At 38.3% G+C, this 21,440-nt stretch overlaps 1 protein-coding gene across 3 annotated transcripts; it reads right to left on the bottom strand.

Annotated features, from left to right (window-relative positions):
* Positions 1 to 674: 674 nt before the first annotated feature.
* Positions 675 to 17,646, bottom strand: LOC135108178 (alanine aminotransferase 1-like). 3 transcript variants are annotated; one of them, XM_064018953.1, is made up of 12 exons: positions 17,236 to 17,646; positions 16,737 to 16,826; positions 16,196 to 16,435; positions 14,900 to 15,013; positions 12,784 to 12,913; positions 11,386 to 11,465; positions 10,977 to 11,097; positions 9,485 to 9,606; positions 8,544 to 8,729; positions 7,887 to 8,035; positions 7,567 to 7,701; positions 675 to 973 (listed from the first exon to the last, which is right to left on the bottom strand). In XM_064018953.1, the coding sequence occupies exons 1-11, from the start codon at positions 17,428 to 17,430 to the stop codon at positions 7,611 to 7,613; spliced, it is 1,518 nt and encodes a 505-aa protein (XP_063875023.1). In that variant the 5' UTR covers positions 17,431 to 17,646; the 3' UTR covers positions 675 to 973; positions 7,567 to 7,610. The 3 variants fall into 3 exon arrangements, with proteins under 3 accessions (XP_063875023.1, XP_063875024.1, XP_063875022.1); XM_064018954.1 differs by lacking the exon at positions 675 to 973 and adding an exon at positions 2,816 to 3,008; XM_064018952.1 differs by lacking the exon at positions 675 to 973 and adding an exon at positions 3,522 to 6,057 and having other exon boundaries at positions 17,236 to 17,644.
* Positions 17,647 to 21,440: the final 3,794 nt, after the last annotated feature.

Raw genomic sequence — 21,440 nt, 5'->3', positions numbered from 1 at the left:
TTTTTTTTATATTAATGAAAATATCTTGTTAATCTGTTATTAAAATTGTAAAAACACCCTTAAAATTCATGTAACAATTCAGCTAGAGGTTTTTCAGAGTAATCGGAGTGCGGCGTAGCGTTTCAGAATATGGTCCACAGCTCACAGTCCTGCCATTTTGCCTCACGCACACCTAACGATCACACGGGAAGTTAGAGAGTAATTGGACCATTAAAGCAACACCTTCCGCTTCCACTTTCATTCCAGATATATCAGTCAGACTCTCTCTCTCTCTCTCTCTCTCTCTCTCTCTCTCTCTCTCTCTCCACACACACACACACAGAGAGAGAGAGAGAGAGAAAGGGAGGTGGATCAAGTTTAAAGGCTGAACAAGGCAGTCATCAGCTTGTCTGCCTAAAACTATATGTAAATTAAATGCTGACGCACTTTCTTGTTGTTTGTCATCCACTTCGTCCCTCGCCTCAACAGCAGCTAGGAAGGAGGTAGGGAAAGCAAATAGTAAATTAATAAGTAAATGAATAACTAAGAATAAACAAATGATAACTATAAAGTATAAACGACACTACTATTACTACTACTACTACTGCTACTACTATTACTACTACTACTACTACTACTACTACTACTACTAATAATAATAATAATAATAATAATAATAACAAAACACACCAAAACAAAATGAAAACAAGTGAATAGATAGATTAGCAAATAAAATATTGGGCACAGTATTCAAATCAGCTGCTTTCTTGGGTGACTGCCTCTGTTCCTTCTCTGGTTGAGTGCCTGTTCCCTGGTGAGTGCCTCTGTTCCCTGGATGGGTGCCTCTGTTCCCTGGATGAATGCCTCTTCTCTGGATGAGTGCCTCTGTTCCTTCCCTGGGTGGGTGGGTGCCTCTGTTCTTTTCCAGGTTGAGTGCCTCTGTTCTTTGGTTGAGTGCCTCTGTTCCTTCCCTGGTTAAGGCCTGGCTCACCCTCTGAAATATTAAAAAAAAAAAAAAAAAAAAAAAAAAAATCAAAATTGAGATTATAGCGGATTTGAAGTGTACATGTATGTGGGCAAATATAGGAACGCGTATTTAAATGGCTGGAAAATTTTTACGCGCCCCACGTGGTGGTTTACAGGTCCGAGGGGCGTAACCATTTAAAGGGCGCGCGCGAGTATGGGCCTTGATTCCCTGTAAATAAAGCTATTTTTTCCTCGTTTTCTTCCGTGTTTCTGTGTGAGTAATTCTAGACATATGTATGGCAACACCAGCATGGTGCGGATCTAGTTGTTTCCCCTTAATGAGTGACTTAGACACCTCAAAAGTCACAGTTAGCCAATGTTATGCGCTGCTCTCCGTGGTTCACCTTGCTAATAAAAACATTTGTGCTACATTAGCTGGCTTGTTTATTATTAGTCCCCTTCTAACATTCGCATATAAACACCATGCCACTAACTAAGAAGAGTAGTCTTCAACCTGGGATCTGCAGCTGTAGGGATGGCGGTGGGAGAAAGCGGGATGGAGGCCTCGGAGATAAGGAAGAGGATGGACAGGAAGAGATTAGCTGGATCACTAACAGAAACTAAGAAGAAAGAAGAGATAAAAGAAAGGAAAATAAGGAAAGTGCGGGATGAGGAGAAGAAAGCAGCCGAAGGTGAAACATACGGCCCCGGGATTGGGGCGATGGATGTGTAGTACGTACACTACACCTGTTTGGTGAGCATTGCCATTGAGGAGAGGGAAGTCACTCATTGCTGATAAAACAAAACCTCTCTCTAAGGACTTGGGAATGTGAAGACAACCCAGCAGTGAGGCATTTTGCCGGTAAAAGCGAAAGAAGATGAAGAACAAGGCACCTGGACACGACACCAGGGTAAGTCGGTAGTGTTTTTATTTTTCTTTTTTTTTTTTATTAGAATTATACATTGATTTGTTGTGTATATTATCAATATGAGTGAAAGAGCTTTGCATGTGAAAATAAAGCCAGTCATGAAATAAATAGCTAAGTTGGATTGTACTGAAATCTTTAAACGGCTGTATCTCAAAACTAAAAATGTTGACTTTCAAAAAATTATCAAACATTTAAGAGTGGTTGAAACCTCCGGTTACTTTTCATGTTGATACATATTGGTTGTCCCTTCATCGTGTAAGTTCGTTTTTTTTTTTTTTTTCGATAAAGTGAAAAACTTGAAAGTAAAAAAAAATTATCGACGAAAAATCGCGATCAGCGCGACGTCACGCAAAACGTGCTTATTACGGCCTCGATAACTCAGTACGTATTGGGAATTAAAAAAAAAAAAAAAAAAAAAGCAAACTTACACGCTCTTTGTATACTATTTGAATATTTCCATGTAGAAGAAGGTATCTCAATGACAAAAAATAACACCAGAAAAAGCTTCGACGTAAAAAAAAAAAAAAAAAAAACCGTTATGACGTCATACGATCAGCCGGCATGACGTATCACATTCTTCTGCACACATGAAGTCGACAGTCAGATAGATACACATTATACCCTGAAAGTTTTAAGTTGAAAGACTTTATACTTTTTTTTTATTATTTTTATTTATTTATTTATTTATTTATTTATTTATTTTTTTTTTTTTTATTTATTTATTTATTTTTTTTTTTTGTGTCAGATTGTGAGCCGGACCTTAAGTGCCTCTGTTCCTTCCTTGGTTAAGTGCCTCTGTTCCCTGGGTGAGTGCATCTGTTCCTTCCCTGTTTGAATGGCTCTGTTCCCTGGTTAAGTGCCTCTGTTCCCTGGGTGAGTGTCTCTGTTCCCTGGTTAAGTGCCTCTGTTCCCTGGGTGAGTGCCTCTGTTCCCTGGTTAAGTGCCTCTGTTCCCTGGGTGAGTGCCTCTGTTCCTTGCCTGGTTGAGTGGCTCTATTCCCTGGATGAGTGCCTCTGTTCCTTCCCTGGTTGAGTGGTTCTATTCCCTGGTTAAGTGCCTCTGTTCCCTGGGTGAGTGCCTCTGTTCCTTCCCTGGTTGAGTGGCTCTATTCCCTGGATGAGTGCCTCTGTGAAACTGTGGCATACAAAAGGTTCAAATGCTGTATTACCCTCTTAGTTTTTTCTTTTTGCATAATGGAAATTCATGACAACCAAATACATAAAAAATGCCTGCCTGTGATAATGAACAAGTGTAATGTTTAAGAATAATTCATAGTTCTGTTTGTCAATATAACACTGATGCTGTGTGGCTGTGTTGTTAGATCAGCACTGGGTTCAGGTGGTAGTGTCTGCAATGTTTCCTTCAAGATGCTTCATTTTTTCATTAAAAAATTTTTTTTAATGATTTCAGCCAACACTGTTTTCCAAATGTCCCTTTGAACTACAACATAATAAAATAATAAAACACATCAAAAAAGATCTCCACAACATCAGCATGTACTCTTATGTGAGTGCAGTGATGAGCTGTTCATCACCACAGTTTCTATTTGTTAGTTGTTTCTAAAGAATCTAGAAGAATAAAGAATCTCTTCTCCCTCACCTTCATGCTTGTGTTCTTGCACTGGTATGATTTTTAAACACATAAGACTGCATTTAGTATGCTTTAATATACACAAAATCCACCATATCATCCTATAACAAAAATTAAAACATATTAATATCAACAATAACATGAGAATATAGAATACTAATGTGAGAATATACACCAGAATAGTGGATTACACATCTTGTGTGGCTGACCAGCTTAAAGAGGCTGAACACAAAGCCACACTTACAGACCCAAATCAGCTATGGTTACAGTGATGCCAGATCTAAGACTATAATTATATCACATTTTTGCTTGCAGTGGCACTTTGTTAATGGGTTACAATGGGATCTAAAATGCAATGAATAATTGATCACCACATTCTCAATAGTGTACTGCTAGTATTCTGTCTGTGCCACAACAAAATCCTGCACCACACAACCCCCTCAGGGGCAGCATCTTGCCTGTGGTGAGGAGGAGAGGAGGTAGGAAATTAGATTTCTAAATTGGCTTAGTGTATGGTGAATGTAGTTTTTCAGACCACATTCAAATTGGTCTCCCTATAAATGTATCATAATGAATTGAGACATTAAAGAATATGCACAAGTATATGGATGTCATGTTTACATACACATTTAGAAGATGTGGATATCAATTTCTGAAGAGGTGGATGTGGATGCAATGTCAATGTAAGATATCTGGTAGATGCAGGTGTTTTCAGAATATTTGCTATACTATATGCTAAAAGTGTCAGACTTACTACCATGGTGACTCAAGGAGTGATAGGTAGTCAGTTCATTTTCTTTTCATTTTCACTTTATACATTCACTACATACTCTTGGTGTGTGGCATGGACATGGGTGTCACCGTTTATCACATCACAGATACACAGGGACTGCCTTGTGGCTCCTTGCCACTTGTTTTCTTATGTTCTTATATACGTAAATGTCTATCATCACAACCATGGATGAGGATACTGACTTGATAAGACAATGAATCCTAAGTCATTCCATCTGACATCTTAAACTTTATTCTTCATATGCTAACAAAATTCTTATTTAAGTAATCAATTACTTTTTAGAAGTGCCCTAAATTTTTGTGAGGCAATGATGTCAATTATTCTTTCACCTGTTCTAATAAACAGTTCACCATTGATCATCACTGTATTGCATTTTGAAACTTATCCTTCATACCCATAAAATTCTTATTTTAGGAATCAATTACTTTTCTTGAGGTGCCCTACATTATTATTATTATATATATATATATATATATATATATATATATATATATATATATATATATATATATATATATATATATATATATATATATATATATATATATATAATTTTTTTTTTTTTTTTTTTCTGAGAAGTGAGATCAATTATTGCTTCACCTGTCCTAATAAACAACTGGACGGTTCATATCTGGTCATCATAGCAAGCAAAGATCCTGTTCTCTGTCCTTACCTCCTGAGTCTTGCTCATCTCCACAACATTGGTGGAGGTGATTTCAGTGAACACAAGACAGATATTATCATAGTATGAATTTTGTGGCAACATTCATAAACACAATGGAATGCTGCCAAACTGTAAGGCAAGAATTGTGACTATTTTAAAACCAATTGACAATTTCAATTTGGTTACCTTATGATATTCTTACTATTAAATGTGAAGACAATTTGGTAATGATATAAGAAGATTGCTGACTGGGTTTGTGTGTAACTGCAACAAAATCAGGCAGTGGAGCCTCCTTAATGGAAGCCATGTCTTTATTTCATGTGAGGCCTGCATGATGTTTGATTATTACACTGTTTCGAAGGTGATTTTGAGTGGAACTGGCTAAAATAATATGTAAACTTTTTTTATGTATGCTCAGAGACTGCACTACATGACAACATGATTAAAAAAAATCATGGGCTTGGAGAATCAGCTAAAACAATAAGGACCCTTTTTTTGTGTATCCTTCAGGATTGCACTACATGCCAATGTGAAAATCTATAGACAAGAGAATCTGCCAAAAGAATATGTACACTTTTTTTCGTATCCTCAGATGTTGCACTAGATGCCAATGTGATAAAAAAAAAAAAAAAAAAATGGACTTTGAGAATCTGCAAAAAGAATAAGTACACTTCTTTATATTTCTTCTGAGACTGCACTGAGTACCAATGTGATAATTTATGAGCCAGGAGAATTTGCCACAGTGGCTGGGAATGTTGAAAATTCTAGTGTAGAAAGATGTACTTGTTTTTAACAAAAATTATATAAGAAAATAACCTTAAAAAATGTTTATGAGTACTAAGTGACATTCACAAAAATAAGACTCCCATCCTTACAAGTGCATTTAATGACAAAAAAGAAAAAAAGATTACTAGTTTTAATATACACAAAACATTTACAAGAGATAGGCTGCTCCTTCCTGTGAGCCGAATATCAAAGTTTGTGCTGGAGACAACAAGTGCAGAAAATTAAATTTCTTATTGATAGCACTAGATTAAAAGTGTCGAGCTTGATGAGTAGTGACTGGTGAAGGAAGCACAGTTGAAGCAGTCTTGTGATTCATAGTATGTATGAAGTACTTGCTGAGGAAGGAGACTCTGGAACAGTAAATATATATATATATATATATATATATATATATATATATATATATATATATATATATATATATATATACGAGTATATATATATATATATATATATATATATATATATATATATATATATATATATATATATATTATATATATATATACATATATATATATATTATATACACACACACACACACACACATATATATATATATATATATATATATATATATATATATATATATATATATATATATATATATATATATATATATATATAATATATATATAGACACACACACACACACACACACACACACACACACACATATATATATATATATATATATATATATATATATATATATATATATATATATATATATATATAAAATCTCATATTTTATTATTCACTCCTTACCATAAAGATTTCACTATTGTTAGTACGTGAATAACAGGGGACACATTTCTGTATCTTTGTAGAAAATGTACTGAATATATGTTGGCTATGTGAAGTCAACATTCTAGTTTCAGCACCATTTACAATTAAATACATTCATACTCTTTATGTCACTCTCACACTCCCTCACTCACACGTAAAAGAGTGGTGGTGGTGGGGATGCCCATATAACTTAGACAAACAAGTTCACCAAAAACAAATCTAAGCTAGAACTTTTAGATGAGAAGGCAAAGAAGACTGGATATATGTGATATGGAGACAGGACTGTATGTGTAATGCAAACCTATAAACTATTACCAAGTGAACACACACACACACACACACACACACACACACACACACACACACACACACACACACACACACACACACACACACACGCCCCTAAAGGCGCCACGTACGGACCGGTACAGACTCAGTGCGATTCCCACCATGGTGCGAGCCATCAATCAGTAGTCTCTTCTAGATTTGACTTACCTTTAGGATTAATGTCAAGTATTTCCCCACCCCCCATGTACATTTTCAGTTTGTTGACTGCCTAAAGAATAAACCGTTTATTATTATTATTATTATTATTTACACACACCATAAGATTAAATTAACATTCACCAAGCCCTCAAAGACTCTATGGGAGGATAAGACATATCTTCACTGTCTATCTTTGCACATTTGTCTGTTGCCAAAGCACAGCTGTGTCCGTCCACATCAAACTACTGATAGTCAAGCTGGTCTATCCCTGCTACATTACAATAGACCCATTCCCTTCCCTACATGTGATCCAATCAGTTGACTACACCAAGTAAAGATGAAGCTTATGCAGAGGTCCTCAAGATCATGTCACAGTTATACACTCACAACTGCACTCCATTTGTACATCTTTGCAGTATTATAAAGTACATTTCTTCATATATTTCATTTCGCATATAGTGAATGTTTGTAAAACATGACATGTCTAAATATGCAAATTCCATGCTTGATCAAGAATAATTCAAACTGGATCAAGCAGCAAATGCCACATCAGGAGGCATGATAGCACACTGAAGATCACTCACCATTAGACATAAGTAAGGCATGGGATTCTTCTTCCTCCTCCTCTCTACTGATACCGCTTCACAAAACTTGTGTGGAATTCCCTGAACTTCTCCAGCATGGTACTGAGCATCTCAGGTTGTGGCAAGATTGTGGTTCTGTGAGCCAAAGAGAAGGGAAAAATATGTCACTGAAAACTCAGCCCTGATTAATTTCATGATAGAGCCATAATAGCCAAATGCCAGGCTGTAAAAAGAGGAGAGAGAGAGAGAGAGAGAGAGAGAGAGAGAGAGAGAGAGAGAGAGAGAGAGAGAGAGAGAGAATGAAGACTCATTATTCTTACCTAAAGTGATAAGTTCCAGGGCGTTGTCCAAAACCAGAGCCTGGAACAATGCATATTCCAGTGTTCTCAAGCAGCTGGAAGGCATAAAAGACATCTGGCAATTGGCCAGCTGCCTTGGCTGCCTCTATTGCTTTAGGTGGAAGATGGATCTGTGGGCACAAACAACAATATGAAGGCAAGGAGGAAATGACAAGCGGAAGGAGAATGGAAGCTGACTTATTCAGGTAATAAATGGTCATATGGAAACTTTTTAAATTTAAATTTTTCACAGATCAAAGTCATTTATTTATAAATGTTCGATTAAATTAAAGTTGTGATAGATGTAGGAGATAAATAAATTAAAGAAAGTGATATCACATTATGTTTCACATCACATTCAATAATTCAATTTAAATCAACCAATAGGAATGATCCATAAAGGAGTAAGATCACATGGAAACAAATAAAGAAGGGGACAGTGTCTTTCTTGAACAGTCAGTATTCAAGCACACCTCACCACAATAATGTAATCACAGCTCCTATGATTATGTAACAAAACTAACCAATATTCAATTCACACACAACACTGGGCAGTGAAAAAAAAGCCTCTCCCCAACCATTACAGTGAAACACAACACCACAGCTGGCCCAACAGTTTACCCTGTCGTGCTCTCTCACCTGTGGGAAGGCATACATGGCTCCCTGCACAGTGTTGCAAGACATGCCAGGCACTGAGTTGAAGGTTTCCACAACCATCTTGGCACGTTGGGCAAGGGATGACAACACAGCAGACTTCTCTGATATAAACTGATCATAGGATGGATCACCTTTCCTTGGTGGGTTCACAACACATTCCATTGCAGCCTGTGGGTGTGCAAATACTGATTAGTTCTTTAAGCAACTCACCACTTTATATCTAGCAGGGTGCTCCTATATTCAATGGTTCATTTCCATAAAAGACAGTCTGCTATTCCCTCATACAATCTTTTTGCATTCTTTCCAAGCAGCTTACATGTGAACACACTTCTTTCCTCCAAAACCTTTTTTAGCCTTGTTTATCCTAATTTTTTTCTCTGCACTATTCCTTCATCCACAGCAAAGAGATCCTACATCCTTTGAAGGAAGTCATGATGCACTGACAAATACTGCTAAATGATGTGACTATTGCAGGAGTGGAGAACATGCTAATTCAAAAGTTAGTGAAAAGTGATTGGAAAAGTCCACAGACGTTTAAAAAAAATCCTTGTTCCACATATACAAAGGAATACAAAGGAAAGCCAAACAGCAACAGACCTTTTGATCCTTGCAAGGCTGTTTGGTAACTACTTCTAACTAGCTACAGGGAAGAGAGACGAACAGTGTGAGAGATGAACATGTTAAGCAGTTGGAACACATACAAAATTACCTTATCAGATGGAAGTACAAATTACTGAGGGATAACAACAGTGAAGAAATGAACTATGTAAGTGAGGGAACAGCCTCTACAAATTACTGAGGGATAACAACAGTGAAGAAATTAACTATGTAAGTGAGGGTACAGCCACTCCAAGCCATCTGTCAAGCTTCACACCAACCAGACAGTTAAGTTATGCATGTTAGCCACACTGAGACAAACTCACCTGGCCCAGAGTGGTTGGACACAATTTGGCAGAGATACTCTTGAGGTACATTGCCTTCACATCTGGGTCAAGGTTGATGACCTCTGCATAGCCACCACGAAGACCACACTCTCCCATGTAACCTGTAATGAATGGGGTCTTGGTACACATACAGAATTTACACCATGCAGCTTCCAGTATACGAGTATACGTACATGGGAATGCCAAGTTTTTTTCTTTTCTTGTGGGGCAAGGGAACACTTAACACTCACACTTCTCCCCTCTCACTTTGAACAAACATTAATTTTCTGTTTTGAAATTTTCACTCACAATAAAATGATGAATTAGCACAAAGGAAAAGTGTCAAATTTATCAGAACAGAAAATAAGGTCATCTGCTATAACTGATGATAAAATGATGGTAAGTGTTTAAGCTGCAAGATGTGCAATATAATAATCAGTCAACTGGCACTCAGCACTATGAGGTCTACTGGGACACCTCATGGGCTTATATATATCATGGCCATGCACATTCCTCCCTTTCACTTTTGTTTCTCTTTTTATCCTGGAATATCTTGATGTGCATGTTAAATACTTATTTTTATTGGTACTTTTTATACAAGAGAAATACTGAAGGGCAACAAAATATGAAAAAAAGCCTACTGAAGTGCTAATTCCTGAAGAAAAAGAGCCAAAAGGATTATCTAAAGTTAGAGAAGTATCTTGAGACCTCCCAAAATGATCACTGGCTACATGGATAAGGCTGTGCTGTGATTGGTGCATTACTGGTGTGTGAGCTTTGGTGATGGCCCCACAGTGGCTGGTAAGAATTAAATGGCACTAAAGAAGTTGTGCTGTTACAGAAATATGTCATGCAAATTGTGACCTTTTTTTCAGTTACTTTGTTTCCACTCTCATGGACTTAGTATTGGTATTTAACCATAATTTCTTACACAACACAGCCAGGTGATTTTGGCAAAAGTGGGGCTTGTCACAGTGAGCTGGACTCTAGCAGTAACTTCAAATCAAATGCAACAGTGTTTATGCTGTTCTGGAAGCAAAGCCCTCAAATTAAATCAATTATGCTTGCCTTCACTAACTCACTCAGCTCCCACATTTGTCAGGAATGAAGGAACAATAAATCCCTTAAGTGCTCATACTTTCTACTTTCTCTCAGCCCTATTTTGTCCACCTTCCTAATGCAAGAATTAGCCAGTATTCTCAATTATGCCTCTGACTGGTAAACTCTGGAAATTCCTGCTTGCTTCTGTATTTCCTTCTACCTTTGACTTGAACTATTTCCAGAGGGAGGTTTCAAGACATCCTAAGATTTTGAGAACCTTTTGACTACACTCTGCGGACTGGCATCATCAATAGGCCTTTAATTTATAGGCTTTTAGTTGCCCTATAACATACCCTCCCAAATTATAACTTAGTAGTCATGGAAATCATGGAACACATGATAATACAATGAAAAAAGGAATTCTATCAAAGCAACCCACTTGAGTGCCCACCTTTAGAACAAGACATGAAAGAAGCCATCTCCATATGGCAGTAAGGTTCACCAAGCTCCTTCATGACTTTTTTGAAGGAATGGAACACACATCCATCAGCATATATATTATCCTGGTACACCTGTTGAAAGAGTGGCAACAGTGATGAAGACAGAAACAGTAATTATTATTGTGATAACAATAATTTTATTACATTAGCTGATGAAGCATATTTTGCAAGTACACAAACAAGCTAGAACACGTATGTGGTGTAAAAAAAAAAAAAAAAAAAAAAAAAAAATCAATCAAATAAATAGAAATAAAATTGAGTAAAAATAATTGGTTTATTTCAAAATCGTTTTGTTTCAGCATGATGTTAGCTGACTGATGATGTAAACACTCTCTCTCTCTCTCTCTCGCACACACTCACCTCATCAGCAAACAAGAAAAGTTTCCTTTCATGGGCAAATTTGATGACGGCCTCAATATTCTCTCGTGGCAACACATTACCTGCAACACAACACAAATGAGTCAATGCACACTGATGCCCATCTCTATCTAGAAAGATTATGGCTGGTGGATATGTGTTAATTACTGAGGCTTGTCTTCACATCCTGTCTAGCCTTGAACATGAAGAACTGGTTGAGTCAAGCAGTGCTAGCTCTGATAACAGTTTGCTTTTTATTTTACCATGTCTCTTCTTTTCACTTAAACTGAATATAATACATCCATTACTTCTCATAACAAAGCAACAACATCCAAACTGAAAGCACAGGTAAATTATATAATCTGACAACTGTTCACTCTGTTTCCTATACATACCACCATCTCACTGAAAACAGCAGCACTAGAACAAATACAGCTGACCTAACTCTCCATATAAAAGGTTAAGAAAAGTTCCAATCATTGTAGAGGTGTCTTCATACTCCTCCACTGATGTCCCAAGAAACATGAAGGTGAAAAGCAGAATCAGAGAGAGTTTTACACTTTTTCACTGTGATGAAATGTTTAAGATTGAAGACATTTAGCAAGAGGAACTGCTAAGAAAAGCTTTTGACTCTACCCTCTTAAATAATGCCATGCAAGTGGACTCTCCATATGGAAAGAAGCCATAATCTATACAAGGAAGGATAAGGCCTGTGTGTCGATACAGTTAGCATCTGAGAAGAGGAAAAAAACAATTGACTGAGATGACACTTAACATCATCCTCATTAATAAGGAACCACCTCACTCAGCCAACATAAGGACTTTCAATGCCACTAGATAAGTTTCAGTAATTATTTTTTTATTGTAGTTACTAAATTGGTTAATTTTACTTTTTATGTGGGCCTGAATCAAGAACCAGTGTTCATTTCTGTTGTGGAGTGTGCTCAACTATTTAGACCTGAATTTCCCACAATTGTGAATGTGTGGGTGATCTTCATTCAGCAGCATCTGCAAGGCAAGAGGACTCCCAGTGTTGTGTGGCTGTTCACACACACACACACACACACACACACACACACACACACACACACACACACAGAACAGTCCTATTTGACAGTCTGGCAAGTCATATTAAGGCCATATCACCAGTTCTTAAAATATTCACACTGGCTGGATACTTTTCATAAAAAATTCTCATATACAATTTGTGGTCTCATCCATCCTCTAATGTAGTATGGCTTATATATATGGAGTGGTCCCAATGACACAGCTTTATCAAAAAGGATCTTCAATGGTTATAGAACACTAAATGCATATTATATATATTCACAAAGGACGATGAATTCCTTTGAGCACAAGCTTCTCACATTCCACCCCCAAATCCCACTCTCCCCCTCTCACCAGTAGGGTTGCCAGGGTTGATCACCACCAGAGCCTTGGGATGACACACTTTCTTGGCTTCTGTGTACGCTCGCTCCAGCTCAGCCATGTCAAGGCCCCAGTTGGTCGATTCCTCCAAGTAGTAGCCAATCTGGAGAGCAATACAGCATCAAATCAAAATATGATATGGTTTAAGAAGTTTCATGCTCAGTGGATTTTTCATTACAAATTGAAATATTGGTTAGTGTTATTTTGTTTTACCTTGCTTGTTTGACCGACTCCCTGTATGTCTGTGTGTGTTGTGCTCTGGAAGAAGTCCAGCACTCCTGTCCAAAGGTGAGTGCATGTGTGTGTGTGTGTGTGTGTGTGTGTGTGTGTGTGTGTGTGTGTGTGTGTGTGTGTGTGTGTGTGTGTGTGTGTGTGTGTGTGTGTGTGTGTGTGTTCTTGCTTCAACACAAAAGTTGATAATAAACATAAAATGTGACATCACAACTACCATCACACAAAGACAGCAGCAAACACAATACAATGCAGACAAATCCAGCAAATGTGATTTTCTTTTTTTCCTTTCTAAGAAGTTCATAATAGCACAGAGGTGTGCAACTTATCACAATGTATCACCTGAAAAACAATTTTTTGATGGCACCTCTTAATGTTCTAGGATGAAACTCTCATCCATAAATATCAAACTTTAGCACAAAGATAATGTTGCTATTACTTCACAATTAGTTGTCTATCTCCATCAATCATTTGCTGTCCTAAATATGGTAATCACAACTTATCATAAGCCTGAGATGGAAGAGAGTTTTGTGGTCCTTGTCACAGCCTGATGCTAAATAGCTGCATGGTTCACTTGCTTCCTGAAGTAAAAAATTTACCAAGATCTCAATTGGGAAGTCATCTTCAAACTATACAGGAACTGTTCCTCAGCTTCCCTGGACAGGATACCAACCTGTGCTTTGTTTCAATCAGGCAGCTTCATCACCAATCTACCTGAAAAAACACCATTGCTTTGTTCACTAAAGGTACTGCAAGCCCAGGCCTCACATCAAACACCTGTGTGGGTGGCTTAGTCTCTCAGTGCAAAAACAATGAATTAAATAAATAACCAATTGCCTTTAATCATGCAAGGGGGTTATGTTTCTAAGACTCCACTTGATGTTGTAAATCCATTAATATCTGCTACCAATACCAAACATACAAAGATTCTTCTTTTCCTCTTATCAATGAGGAAAAAGCATTGTATACATGCTTTCAAGCATTTTTTAACATTCATAAACTAAAAATGAAAAAAACTAATAATTAAGACTGGGTGTCATCATCACACAGCTCCTCTCAATTCCTTCCAACTTATTCACCCTCATCAGTACCAGTAAAACAATCAATTCTCCATAAGTGACACCACCCCTCATGTCCTGTACACTTCTCCCCAGAGGGGAGCATACCAAACTCTTGCATACCAAAGGTATGCAAGAGGTACTGTGCAGCAACTAAATCCAAAACATGTGAGCTGTGGTTTAGATGTGTTGTGGTGCATTTTTGTGGTCTGAGTGAATAGTTACTATGGAGGCAGCAGCGGCATGAATTCAAATTATATTCCTTCAGTCTAAGCTTTAGATTATTCTCTTATAATATATAAATAATGTCTTATCTGTAATACCAAAAATTGGACATTTTTTCTAAGGATGTCATTTACATACAAAGGCCCACCTCCAACACCAAACAATGACACCAATTACTATAAATTAATGTTCATTATATCAAATTTATTTTCATAAAGGTGAAATAAGGTTTAATTAATTGAATCAGCAGCTGATGCACATGAAATGGCACAGCAAACAACCTTTTGCTGATGTGGTATTGCGATGCTGCTGCTGCTGCTGCTGCCGCTGTCACACATTAGCCACTCACCCAGACTAGAAAATCCCATCATGAATCATCATCTACTAGCTTGAGGAATTTATCATATTCATCATTTTTTACCTACAACAATGAATAAATGTGGTTATTCCAGACAATGTTTTGTGAATGGCTGCTTGGGATGGCTGGCAAAGTCAGTACCACCATCACCTCAATCTAAACAAAGGAAATCAGACTTGTCTCTATACATACAGGTGTATGAAACACAGACACAAACCTGGTGTAAATCATATTCATCAATACTGGCAGAATAGAGGGGATACTGAGGGATGGGAATCATAACACCTGGTCTGATTCCATTCTCATGCTGCACCATCAACTTCATTATACTCTGAAAAAATAAACAAACAAATAAATAAATAAATAAATAAAATAAAATCAATAATAATAAAAAAATATAACAATAATAACCAATAACATGTCAATACTGACTTGAACTACTTACACAGTACCACTCAACATGTCAGAAAACAATTAGATAAAATCAATGAATGCACATAATTACAAACAGATTCTCAACATTATCAGCTATATGGGTGTAGCTCAAAATTTGGCTTATAAACTGACCTAAAAACACAGAATATAGAATAAATATTAATATATATATATATATATATATATATATATATATATATATATATATATATATATATATATATATATATATATATATATATATATATATATATATATATATATAATTTTTTTTTTTTATTATTATTAATTATATGAAGGAGTTAACATGGAACTCTGTAGAGAATTATCAATGACAGATGAGGTTCTATTTTGTTCCTGTCTATACATGTTGTTCTTGCACACTCCATCCATTTCAATCTCCTCTCTTCCAGGTAGTTAGAAGTTGCTCCCCCAATCTATGTAAAAACTTTCCTCTTACACTTTTTTCTTCAATGTAAGAGACTCTGGCCTATGACAACAAAAAGGTAGAAAAAAAAAAGCCCACTGAAGGCACCACTCCAAAGAGTGTAATCATAGGGGTTATCTAAAACTTGCAGTATTTGCTTCAGTTTTGTGTATAACTGTAATCTCCTTCCCTGTCTTCTTCTCCACATGATCAGGCCATCTGAATGCTCTATTTGAGTACATCTAACACTCAACAATTCATCACTTCATCCTTAACAGGCACAGTAAACCTCCCATGTACACTGACATTGCTTTCATCATCCACCTCTCATCTTCACCACTATGTTGCTAATAGAAGCAGTTTTCCATATGGTCATAACAACTGCTAGCTACTTCAATAGTTGTTTTAACAGTGAATTCTGACTAGTATCTATCACTCATTTATTTATGGTCCTCTGAATTTAATTTTGGTTGTGAGCATTAGTCAGACTTAATTACAGCTGATTCTTAGTTGAATTCTGGCCAAGAAAATTTCAAGCACATAGCACTTATGTGAACCTGTCATCTCATTCCCATCAAACTCCTTTTCTTTCCCTCAAAACTCAATTCCAGATTGTTTGTTTGTGCAACTGAAAACAAAATTCAATCTCACCCTGATCCCTTCAGATGCTCCAGCACACAGGATAATGTCTTCCCATGATGATGGCTGGCCATCCCTTTGCTGTATGTAATCAGCTACATGTCGTCGGATAATCTCAATACCAGGAGAATCACTGTAAGAACCAAGAGAAGTGCCCTTGCAGCCGGCCAAGACGCCTCGTGCCCGCTCTTTTGCATCCTCAGGGAAGCTAGAATCTTCTAATAAGCTGGGCATTGAGCACAATGACAAAACCTGGGGAAATACACAGGTAGGTAAAGATTAAATGTATATGAGACGGTTTATTTTACTTCTATTTGGATGTTATTGTATATAAAGAAAGACAGTCAGTTAGATAAAACAAAACAGTGAAAGAAAGTGCTAAAAACATTATGAGGCTACCCACTCAACTAAAAGTACAAGCTATGTAATAATGTGTAGAATCAATTATGAAGGAGCTCTCAGAACACACAATCTTATGACTAATATGTTGCCCAATGAGTCATGGTGAGGCAGAGACCATACAGCACAGTACACCACACATGTATATACAAACCTGTCTTAGGAATGTGATGGGTTTCTGGCCCATGGCATGAGCATCACCAATATTGGCCTTGGTGACAGTCTTGAAGGGTTTCTCAATGCCCTGAAATCATAGGAAACAATCATCTTCTACTTTTGTTCAAAACTGTAAATGCCTTACCTGATCAAATTTCCCAAGGTGAAGGGACAATCCTTCACTGCAGTGCACACAGAATAATCAATAATCTGGGGCATGATAGAAATAACCATAACCTACTGACTTTGAGACAGTGACTATTTCTGAACAAAAATATACTTTTTCAAACTGTAATCTACACAATGATGGGACAAGTCGTGAAATTTAAGAACTAAATTAATCTTAACCGAACCTAACCAAACCTGGCCCTCAGATGGAAATGACAATGTTATTTCAGTATTATCTAAAAAAAACTATCGTAAAGATGAAAAAAAAACTTGTGTTTATAGTTGCAGCACTGCAATGGAGCTAGACAAAAATGGTAAGGCAGACTCACTGCCTCCAGCTCCTTTTCAATTGCCGTGGCGCGGATGACTAGCGGCCCACGCACTGCATACTCCATCTTCTTCACCTGAGGGTTCATATTGTCTAACGTGATGACCTTCTGACCTGTCTGGGTGGAGAGTGGGGCAGCATATACATACCGCCGCCCCTGGTGCAGCAAGCACCGCCCGCTTGCCCTGGACAGCATTTTGCCTACCGCTGTTCTCTCTCTCACTCGCCTTGATAAACAATGACACACTTCTGCTCGTATTCTCCGCCGCTCAATTTCCTTAATATTGTTAGCCCAGTATGAGCAGACTCGAAGGAAAACTTAAAATTCTCTCGCCTGCAAGGTTGCAGTGCAGCAGCCGTCAGCAAATCGGCTGTAGAAGGGTTCGTAATCTTGATCTTGGGATGGAGGGACGAGTGGAGGTGACCCTTGCCTTGGTCTGTTCCCAGGAGAGAGGGAGGTTATCAAGAAAGCTAGAGTGGAGGTGACCCTTGCCTAAGCTTGTTCCTAGGAGCGGAGCTTGAGAGAGAGAGAGAGAGATTACCAGTGAAAGAAATAAACGACTGAAATTAGTAGTAGTAGATGTTGTTGTTGTAATGGTAATGATTGTCTCATATCCCAAGTGACTACCCGATTCCATCTGCCAGCTGTAGTAATTCTCATCTCCCCCTTACACCTCACCCACCCACACCCAGTAGGAGTAATAATCTCTCCTTCCCCACCCATCCACACACCTTATATATATATATATATATATATATATATATATATATATATATATATATATATATATATATATATATATATATATATATATATATATATATATAGACACCTGCCGAAACGATAATTACTCCCAGTGAGGTCTAAAGCACTGTTCAGGGGGTGCTGTGAACTTATTAAACCCAGTTGTGACCTCACTGAACGTTTCCCTTTGTGTCTCACAACACAAGGGGGCAGCCACAGCCTGCCCTCTAAAGACAATTCTCTTCCTCCACACAAAACTACAAGCACCTAATAACACACACACCCTTCACTCAAAAATTTTAAAATCATCATGGCGACTCCTACACCAGCCTCGGAGTCCCCATCTGGGGAGGGGACCATAAATGTTCCCAGGTCGGACTGCCTTTCTGTCGACGACCCTAAGTGTCTTGACACCCCCCTCAACTTTTTCTTCATTAACTTCTGCAACATTCGCGGTCTAAGATCTAATTTTCAATCTGTAGAACACCACCTCTCCTCTTCTAAAACTCATCTTCTTTTCCTCACTGAAACTCAGGTGTCTGAGGCAACTGACAGTAGCCCCTTTTCTGTTCTCTCCTACTTTCTCTATCCTCATTTTCGATCCAAAGCTGGATGCTGCGTTTATGTGCGTAATGACTTAACCTGCTCTCGTGCCCACGCTCTCGAATCTTCCGAGTTTTCCACCATCTGGCTACGACTACAGAGTCACTCTCATACTAAATTTATCTGTGCTGTATACCTCTCATCTAACTCCTCTGATTATAAGAAATTCTTTGACTACTTAACTTCCAAAGTGGAGCACATTCTGACCCTCTTCCCTTTTGCAGAGGTCTCCATTCTTGGAGACTTCAATGTTCACCACCAGCTTTGGCTTTCCTCTCCCTTCACTGACCATCCTGGTGAACTAGCCTACAACTTTGCTATCCTCCATGACCTAGAGCAATTGGTGCAACATCCTACTCGTATTCCTGACCGTCTTGGAGATACACCCAACATTCTTGACTTTTTCCTGACCTCTAATCCTTCTGCTTATGCTGTCACCCTTTCTTCTCCGTTGGGCCCCTCCGATCACAGTTTCATATCTTTATCTTGTCCTATCGCTCCAATCCCTCCTCAGAATCCCCCTAAGCGTAGGTGCCTCTGGTGTTTTTGCCTCTGCTAGTTGGGGGGACCTGAGGAGGTATTTTGCTGATTTTCCTTGGAATGACTACTGCTTCCGTGTCAGAGACCCGTCTTTGTGTGCTGAGCGCATAACAGAGGTGATAGTGTCTGGCATGGAGTCGTACATTCCTCACTCTTTTTCTCGTCCTAAACCTTCTAAAGTCTAAACCTTGGTTTAACACAGCTTGTTCTCGTGCTATACATGATAGAGAGGTGGCCCACAAAAGGTACTTAAGCCTTCCATCACCAGAATCTCATGCACTTTATATTTCTGCCCGGAACCATGTGTCTGTTCTCCAACTAGCCAAAAACTCCTTCATTAACAGAAAATGTCAAAACCTTGCAAGATCTAACTCCCCTCGTGATTTCTGGCATCTAGCCAAAAATATTTCCAATAACTTTTCTTCTTCTTCTTTCCCTCCTCTATTTCAACCAGATGGCACCACTGCTATCACATCTATTTGTAAAGCTGAACTCTTCGCTCAAACCTTTGCTAAAAACTCTACCTTGGACGATTCTGGGCTTGTTTCTCCCTCTCCTCCACCCTCTGACTACTTCATGCCACGTATTAAAATTCTTCGCAATGATGTTTTCCATGCCCTCGTTGGCCTAAACCCTCAGAAGGCTTATGGACCTGATGGAGTCCCTCCTATTGTTCTCCGAAACTGTGCCTCCGTGCTTGCACCTTGTCTAGTCAAACTCTTTCAGCTGTCTGTCAACATCTACCTTTCCTTTTTGCTGGAAGTTTGCCTACACTCAACCTGTTCCTAAAAAGGGTGACTGTTCTAATCCCTCAAACTACCGTCCCATTGCTTTAATTTCCTGCCTATCTAAAGTTTTTGAATCTATCCTCAACAGGAAAATTCTCAAACATCTATCACTTCACAACCTTCTATCTGATCACCAGTATGGGTTCCGTCAAGGCCGCTCTACTGGTGATCTTCTGGCTTTCTTTACTGAGTCTTGGTCATCTTCTTTTAGAGATTTTGGTAAAACTTTTGCTGTTGCTTTGGACATATCAAAAGCTTTTGATAGAGTCTGGCACAAAGCTTTGATTTCCAAACTACCCTCCTACGGTTTCTATCCTTCTCTCTGTAACTTCATCTCAAGTTTCCTTTCTGACCGTTCTATTGCTGCTGTGATAGACGGTCACTGTTCTTCTCCTAAATCTATTAACAGTGGTGTTCCTCAGCGTTCTGTCACTCACTCTCTTCTTATTATTCATTAATGATCTTCTAAACCAAACTTCATGTCCTATCCACTCCTACGCTGATGATACCACCCTGCACTTTTCCACGTCTTTTCATAGACGTCCAACCCTTCAGGAGGTAAACATATCACGCAGGGAAGCCACAGAACGCTTGACTTCTGATCTTTCTAAAATTTCTGATTGGGGCAGAGCAAACTTGGTATTGTGCAATGCCTCAAAAACTCAATTCCTCCATCTATCAACTCGACACAACCTTCCAGAAAACTATCTCCTCTTCTTCAGTGACACTCAACTGTCCCCTTCTTATACACTGAACATCCTCGGTATGTCCTTTACTTATAATCTGAACTGGAAACTTCACATCTCATCTCTAGCTAAAACAGCTTCTATGAAGTTATGTGTTCTGAGACGTCTACGCCAGTTTTTCTCACCCCCACAGCTGCTAACTTTGTACAAGGGCCTTATCCGTCCATGTATGGAGTATGCTTCACATGTCTGGGGGGTTCCACTCATACTGCTCTTCTAGACAGGGTGAAATCAAAAGCTTTTCGTCTCATCAACTCCTCTCCTCTCTCTCACCGCTGCAATGTTGCATATCTAGCTGTCTTCTACCGCTATTTTCATGCTAACTGCTCTTCTGATCTTGCTAACTGCATGCCTCCCCTCCTCCCGCGGCCTAACTGCACAAGACTTTCTTCTTTCTCTCACCCCTATTCTGTTCACCTCTCTAATGCAAGAGTTAATCAGAATTCTCAATCATTCATCCCTTTCTCTGGTAAACTCTGGAACTCCCTGCCTGCTTCTGTATTTCTACCTTCCTATGCAAGAGTTAACCAGAATTCTCAATCATTCATCCCTTTCTCTGGTAAACTCTGGAACTCCCTGCCAGCTTCTGTATTTCTACCTTCCTATATATACATAGGAATATATATTTACTATTTAAAATATATGACTTGAATTCCTTCAAGAGGGAGGTTTCAAGACGCTTATTCATCTATTTTTGACCACTGCTTTGACCCTTTTATGGGACTGCCATTTCAGTGGGCATTTTTTTTATTAGATTTTTGTTGCCCTTGGCCAGTGTCTGTCC

This window comes from Scylla paramamosain, chromosome 16 (assembly GCF_035594125.1).
Source record: "Scylla paramamosain isolate STU-SP2022 chromosome 16, ASM3559412v1, whole genome shotgun sequence".
NCBI classification, from domain to species: Eukaryota; Metazoa; Arthropoda; class Malacostraca; order Decapoda; family Portunidae; genus Scylla; species Scylla paramamosain.
Note: the sequence above shows the minus strand (reverse complement) of the source record. Positions and strands in the feature narration are given on the sequence as shown.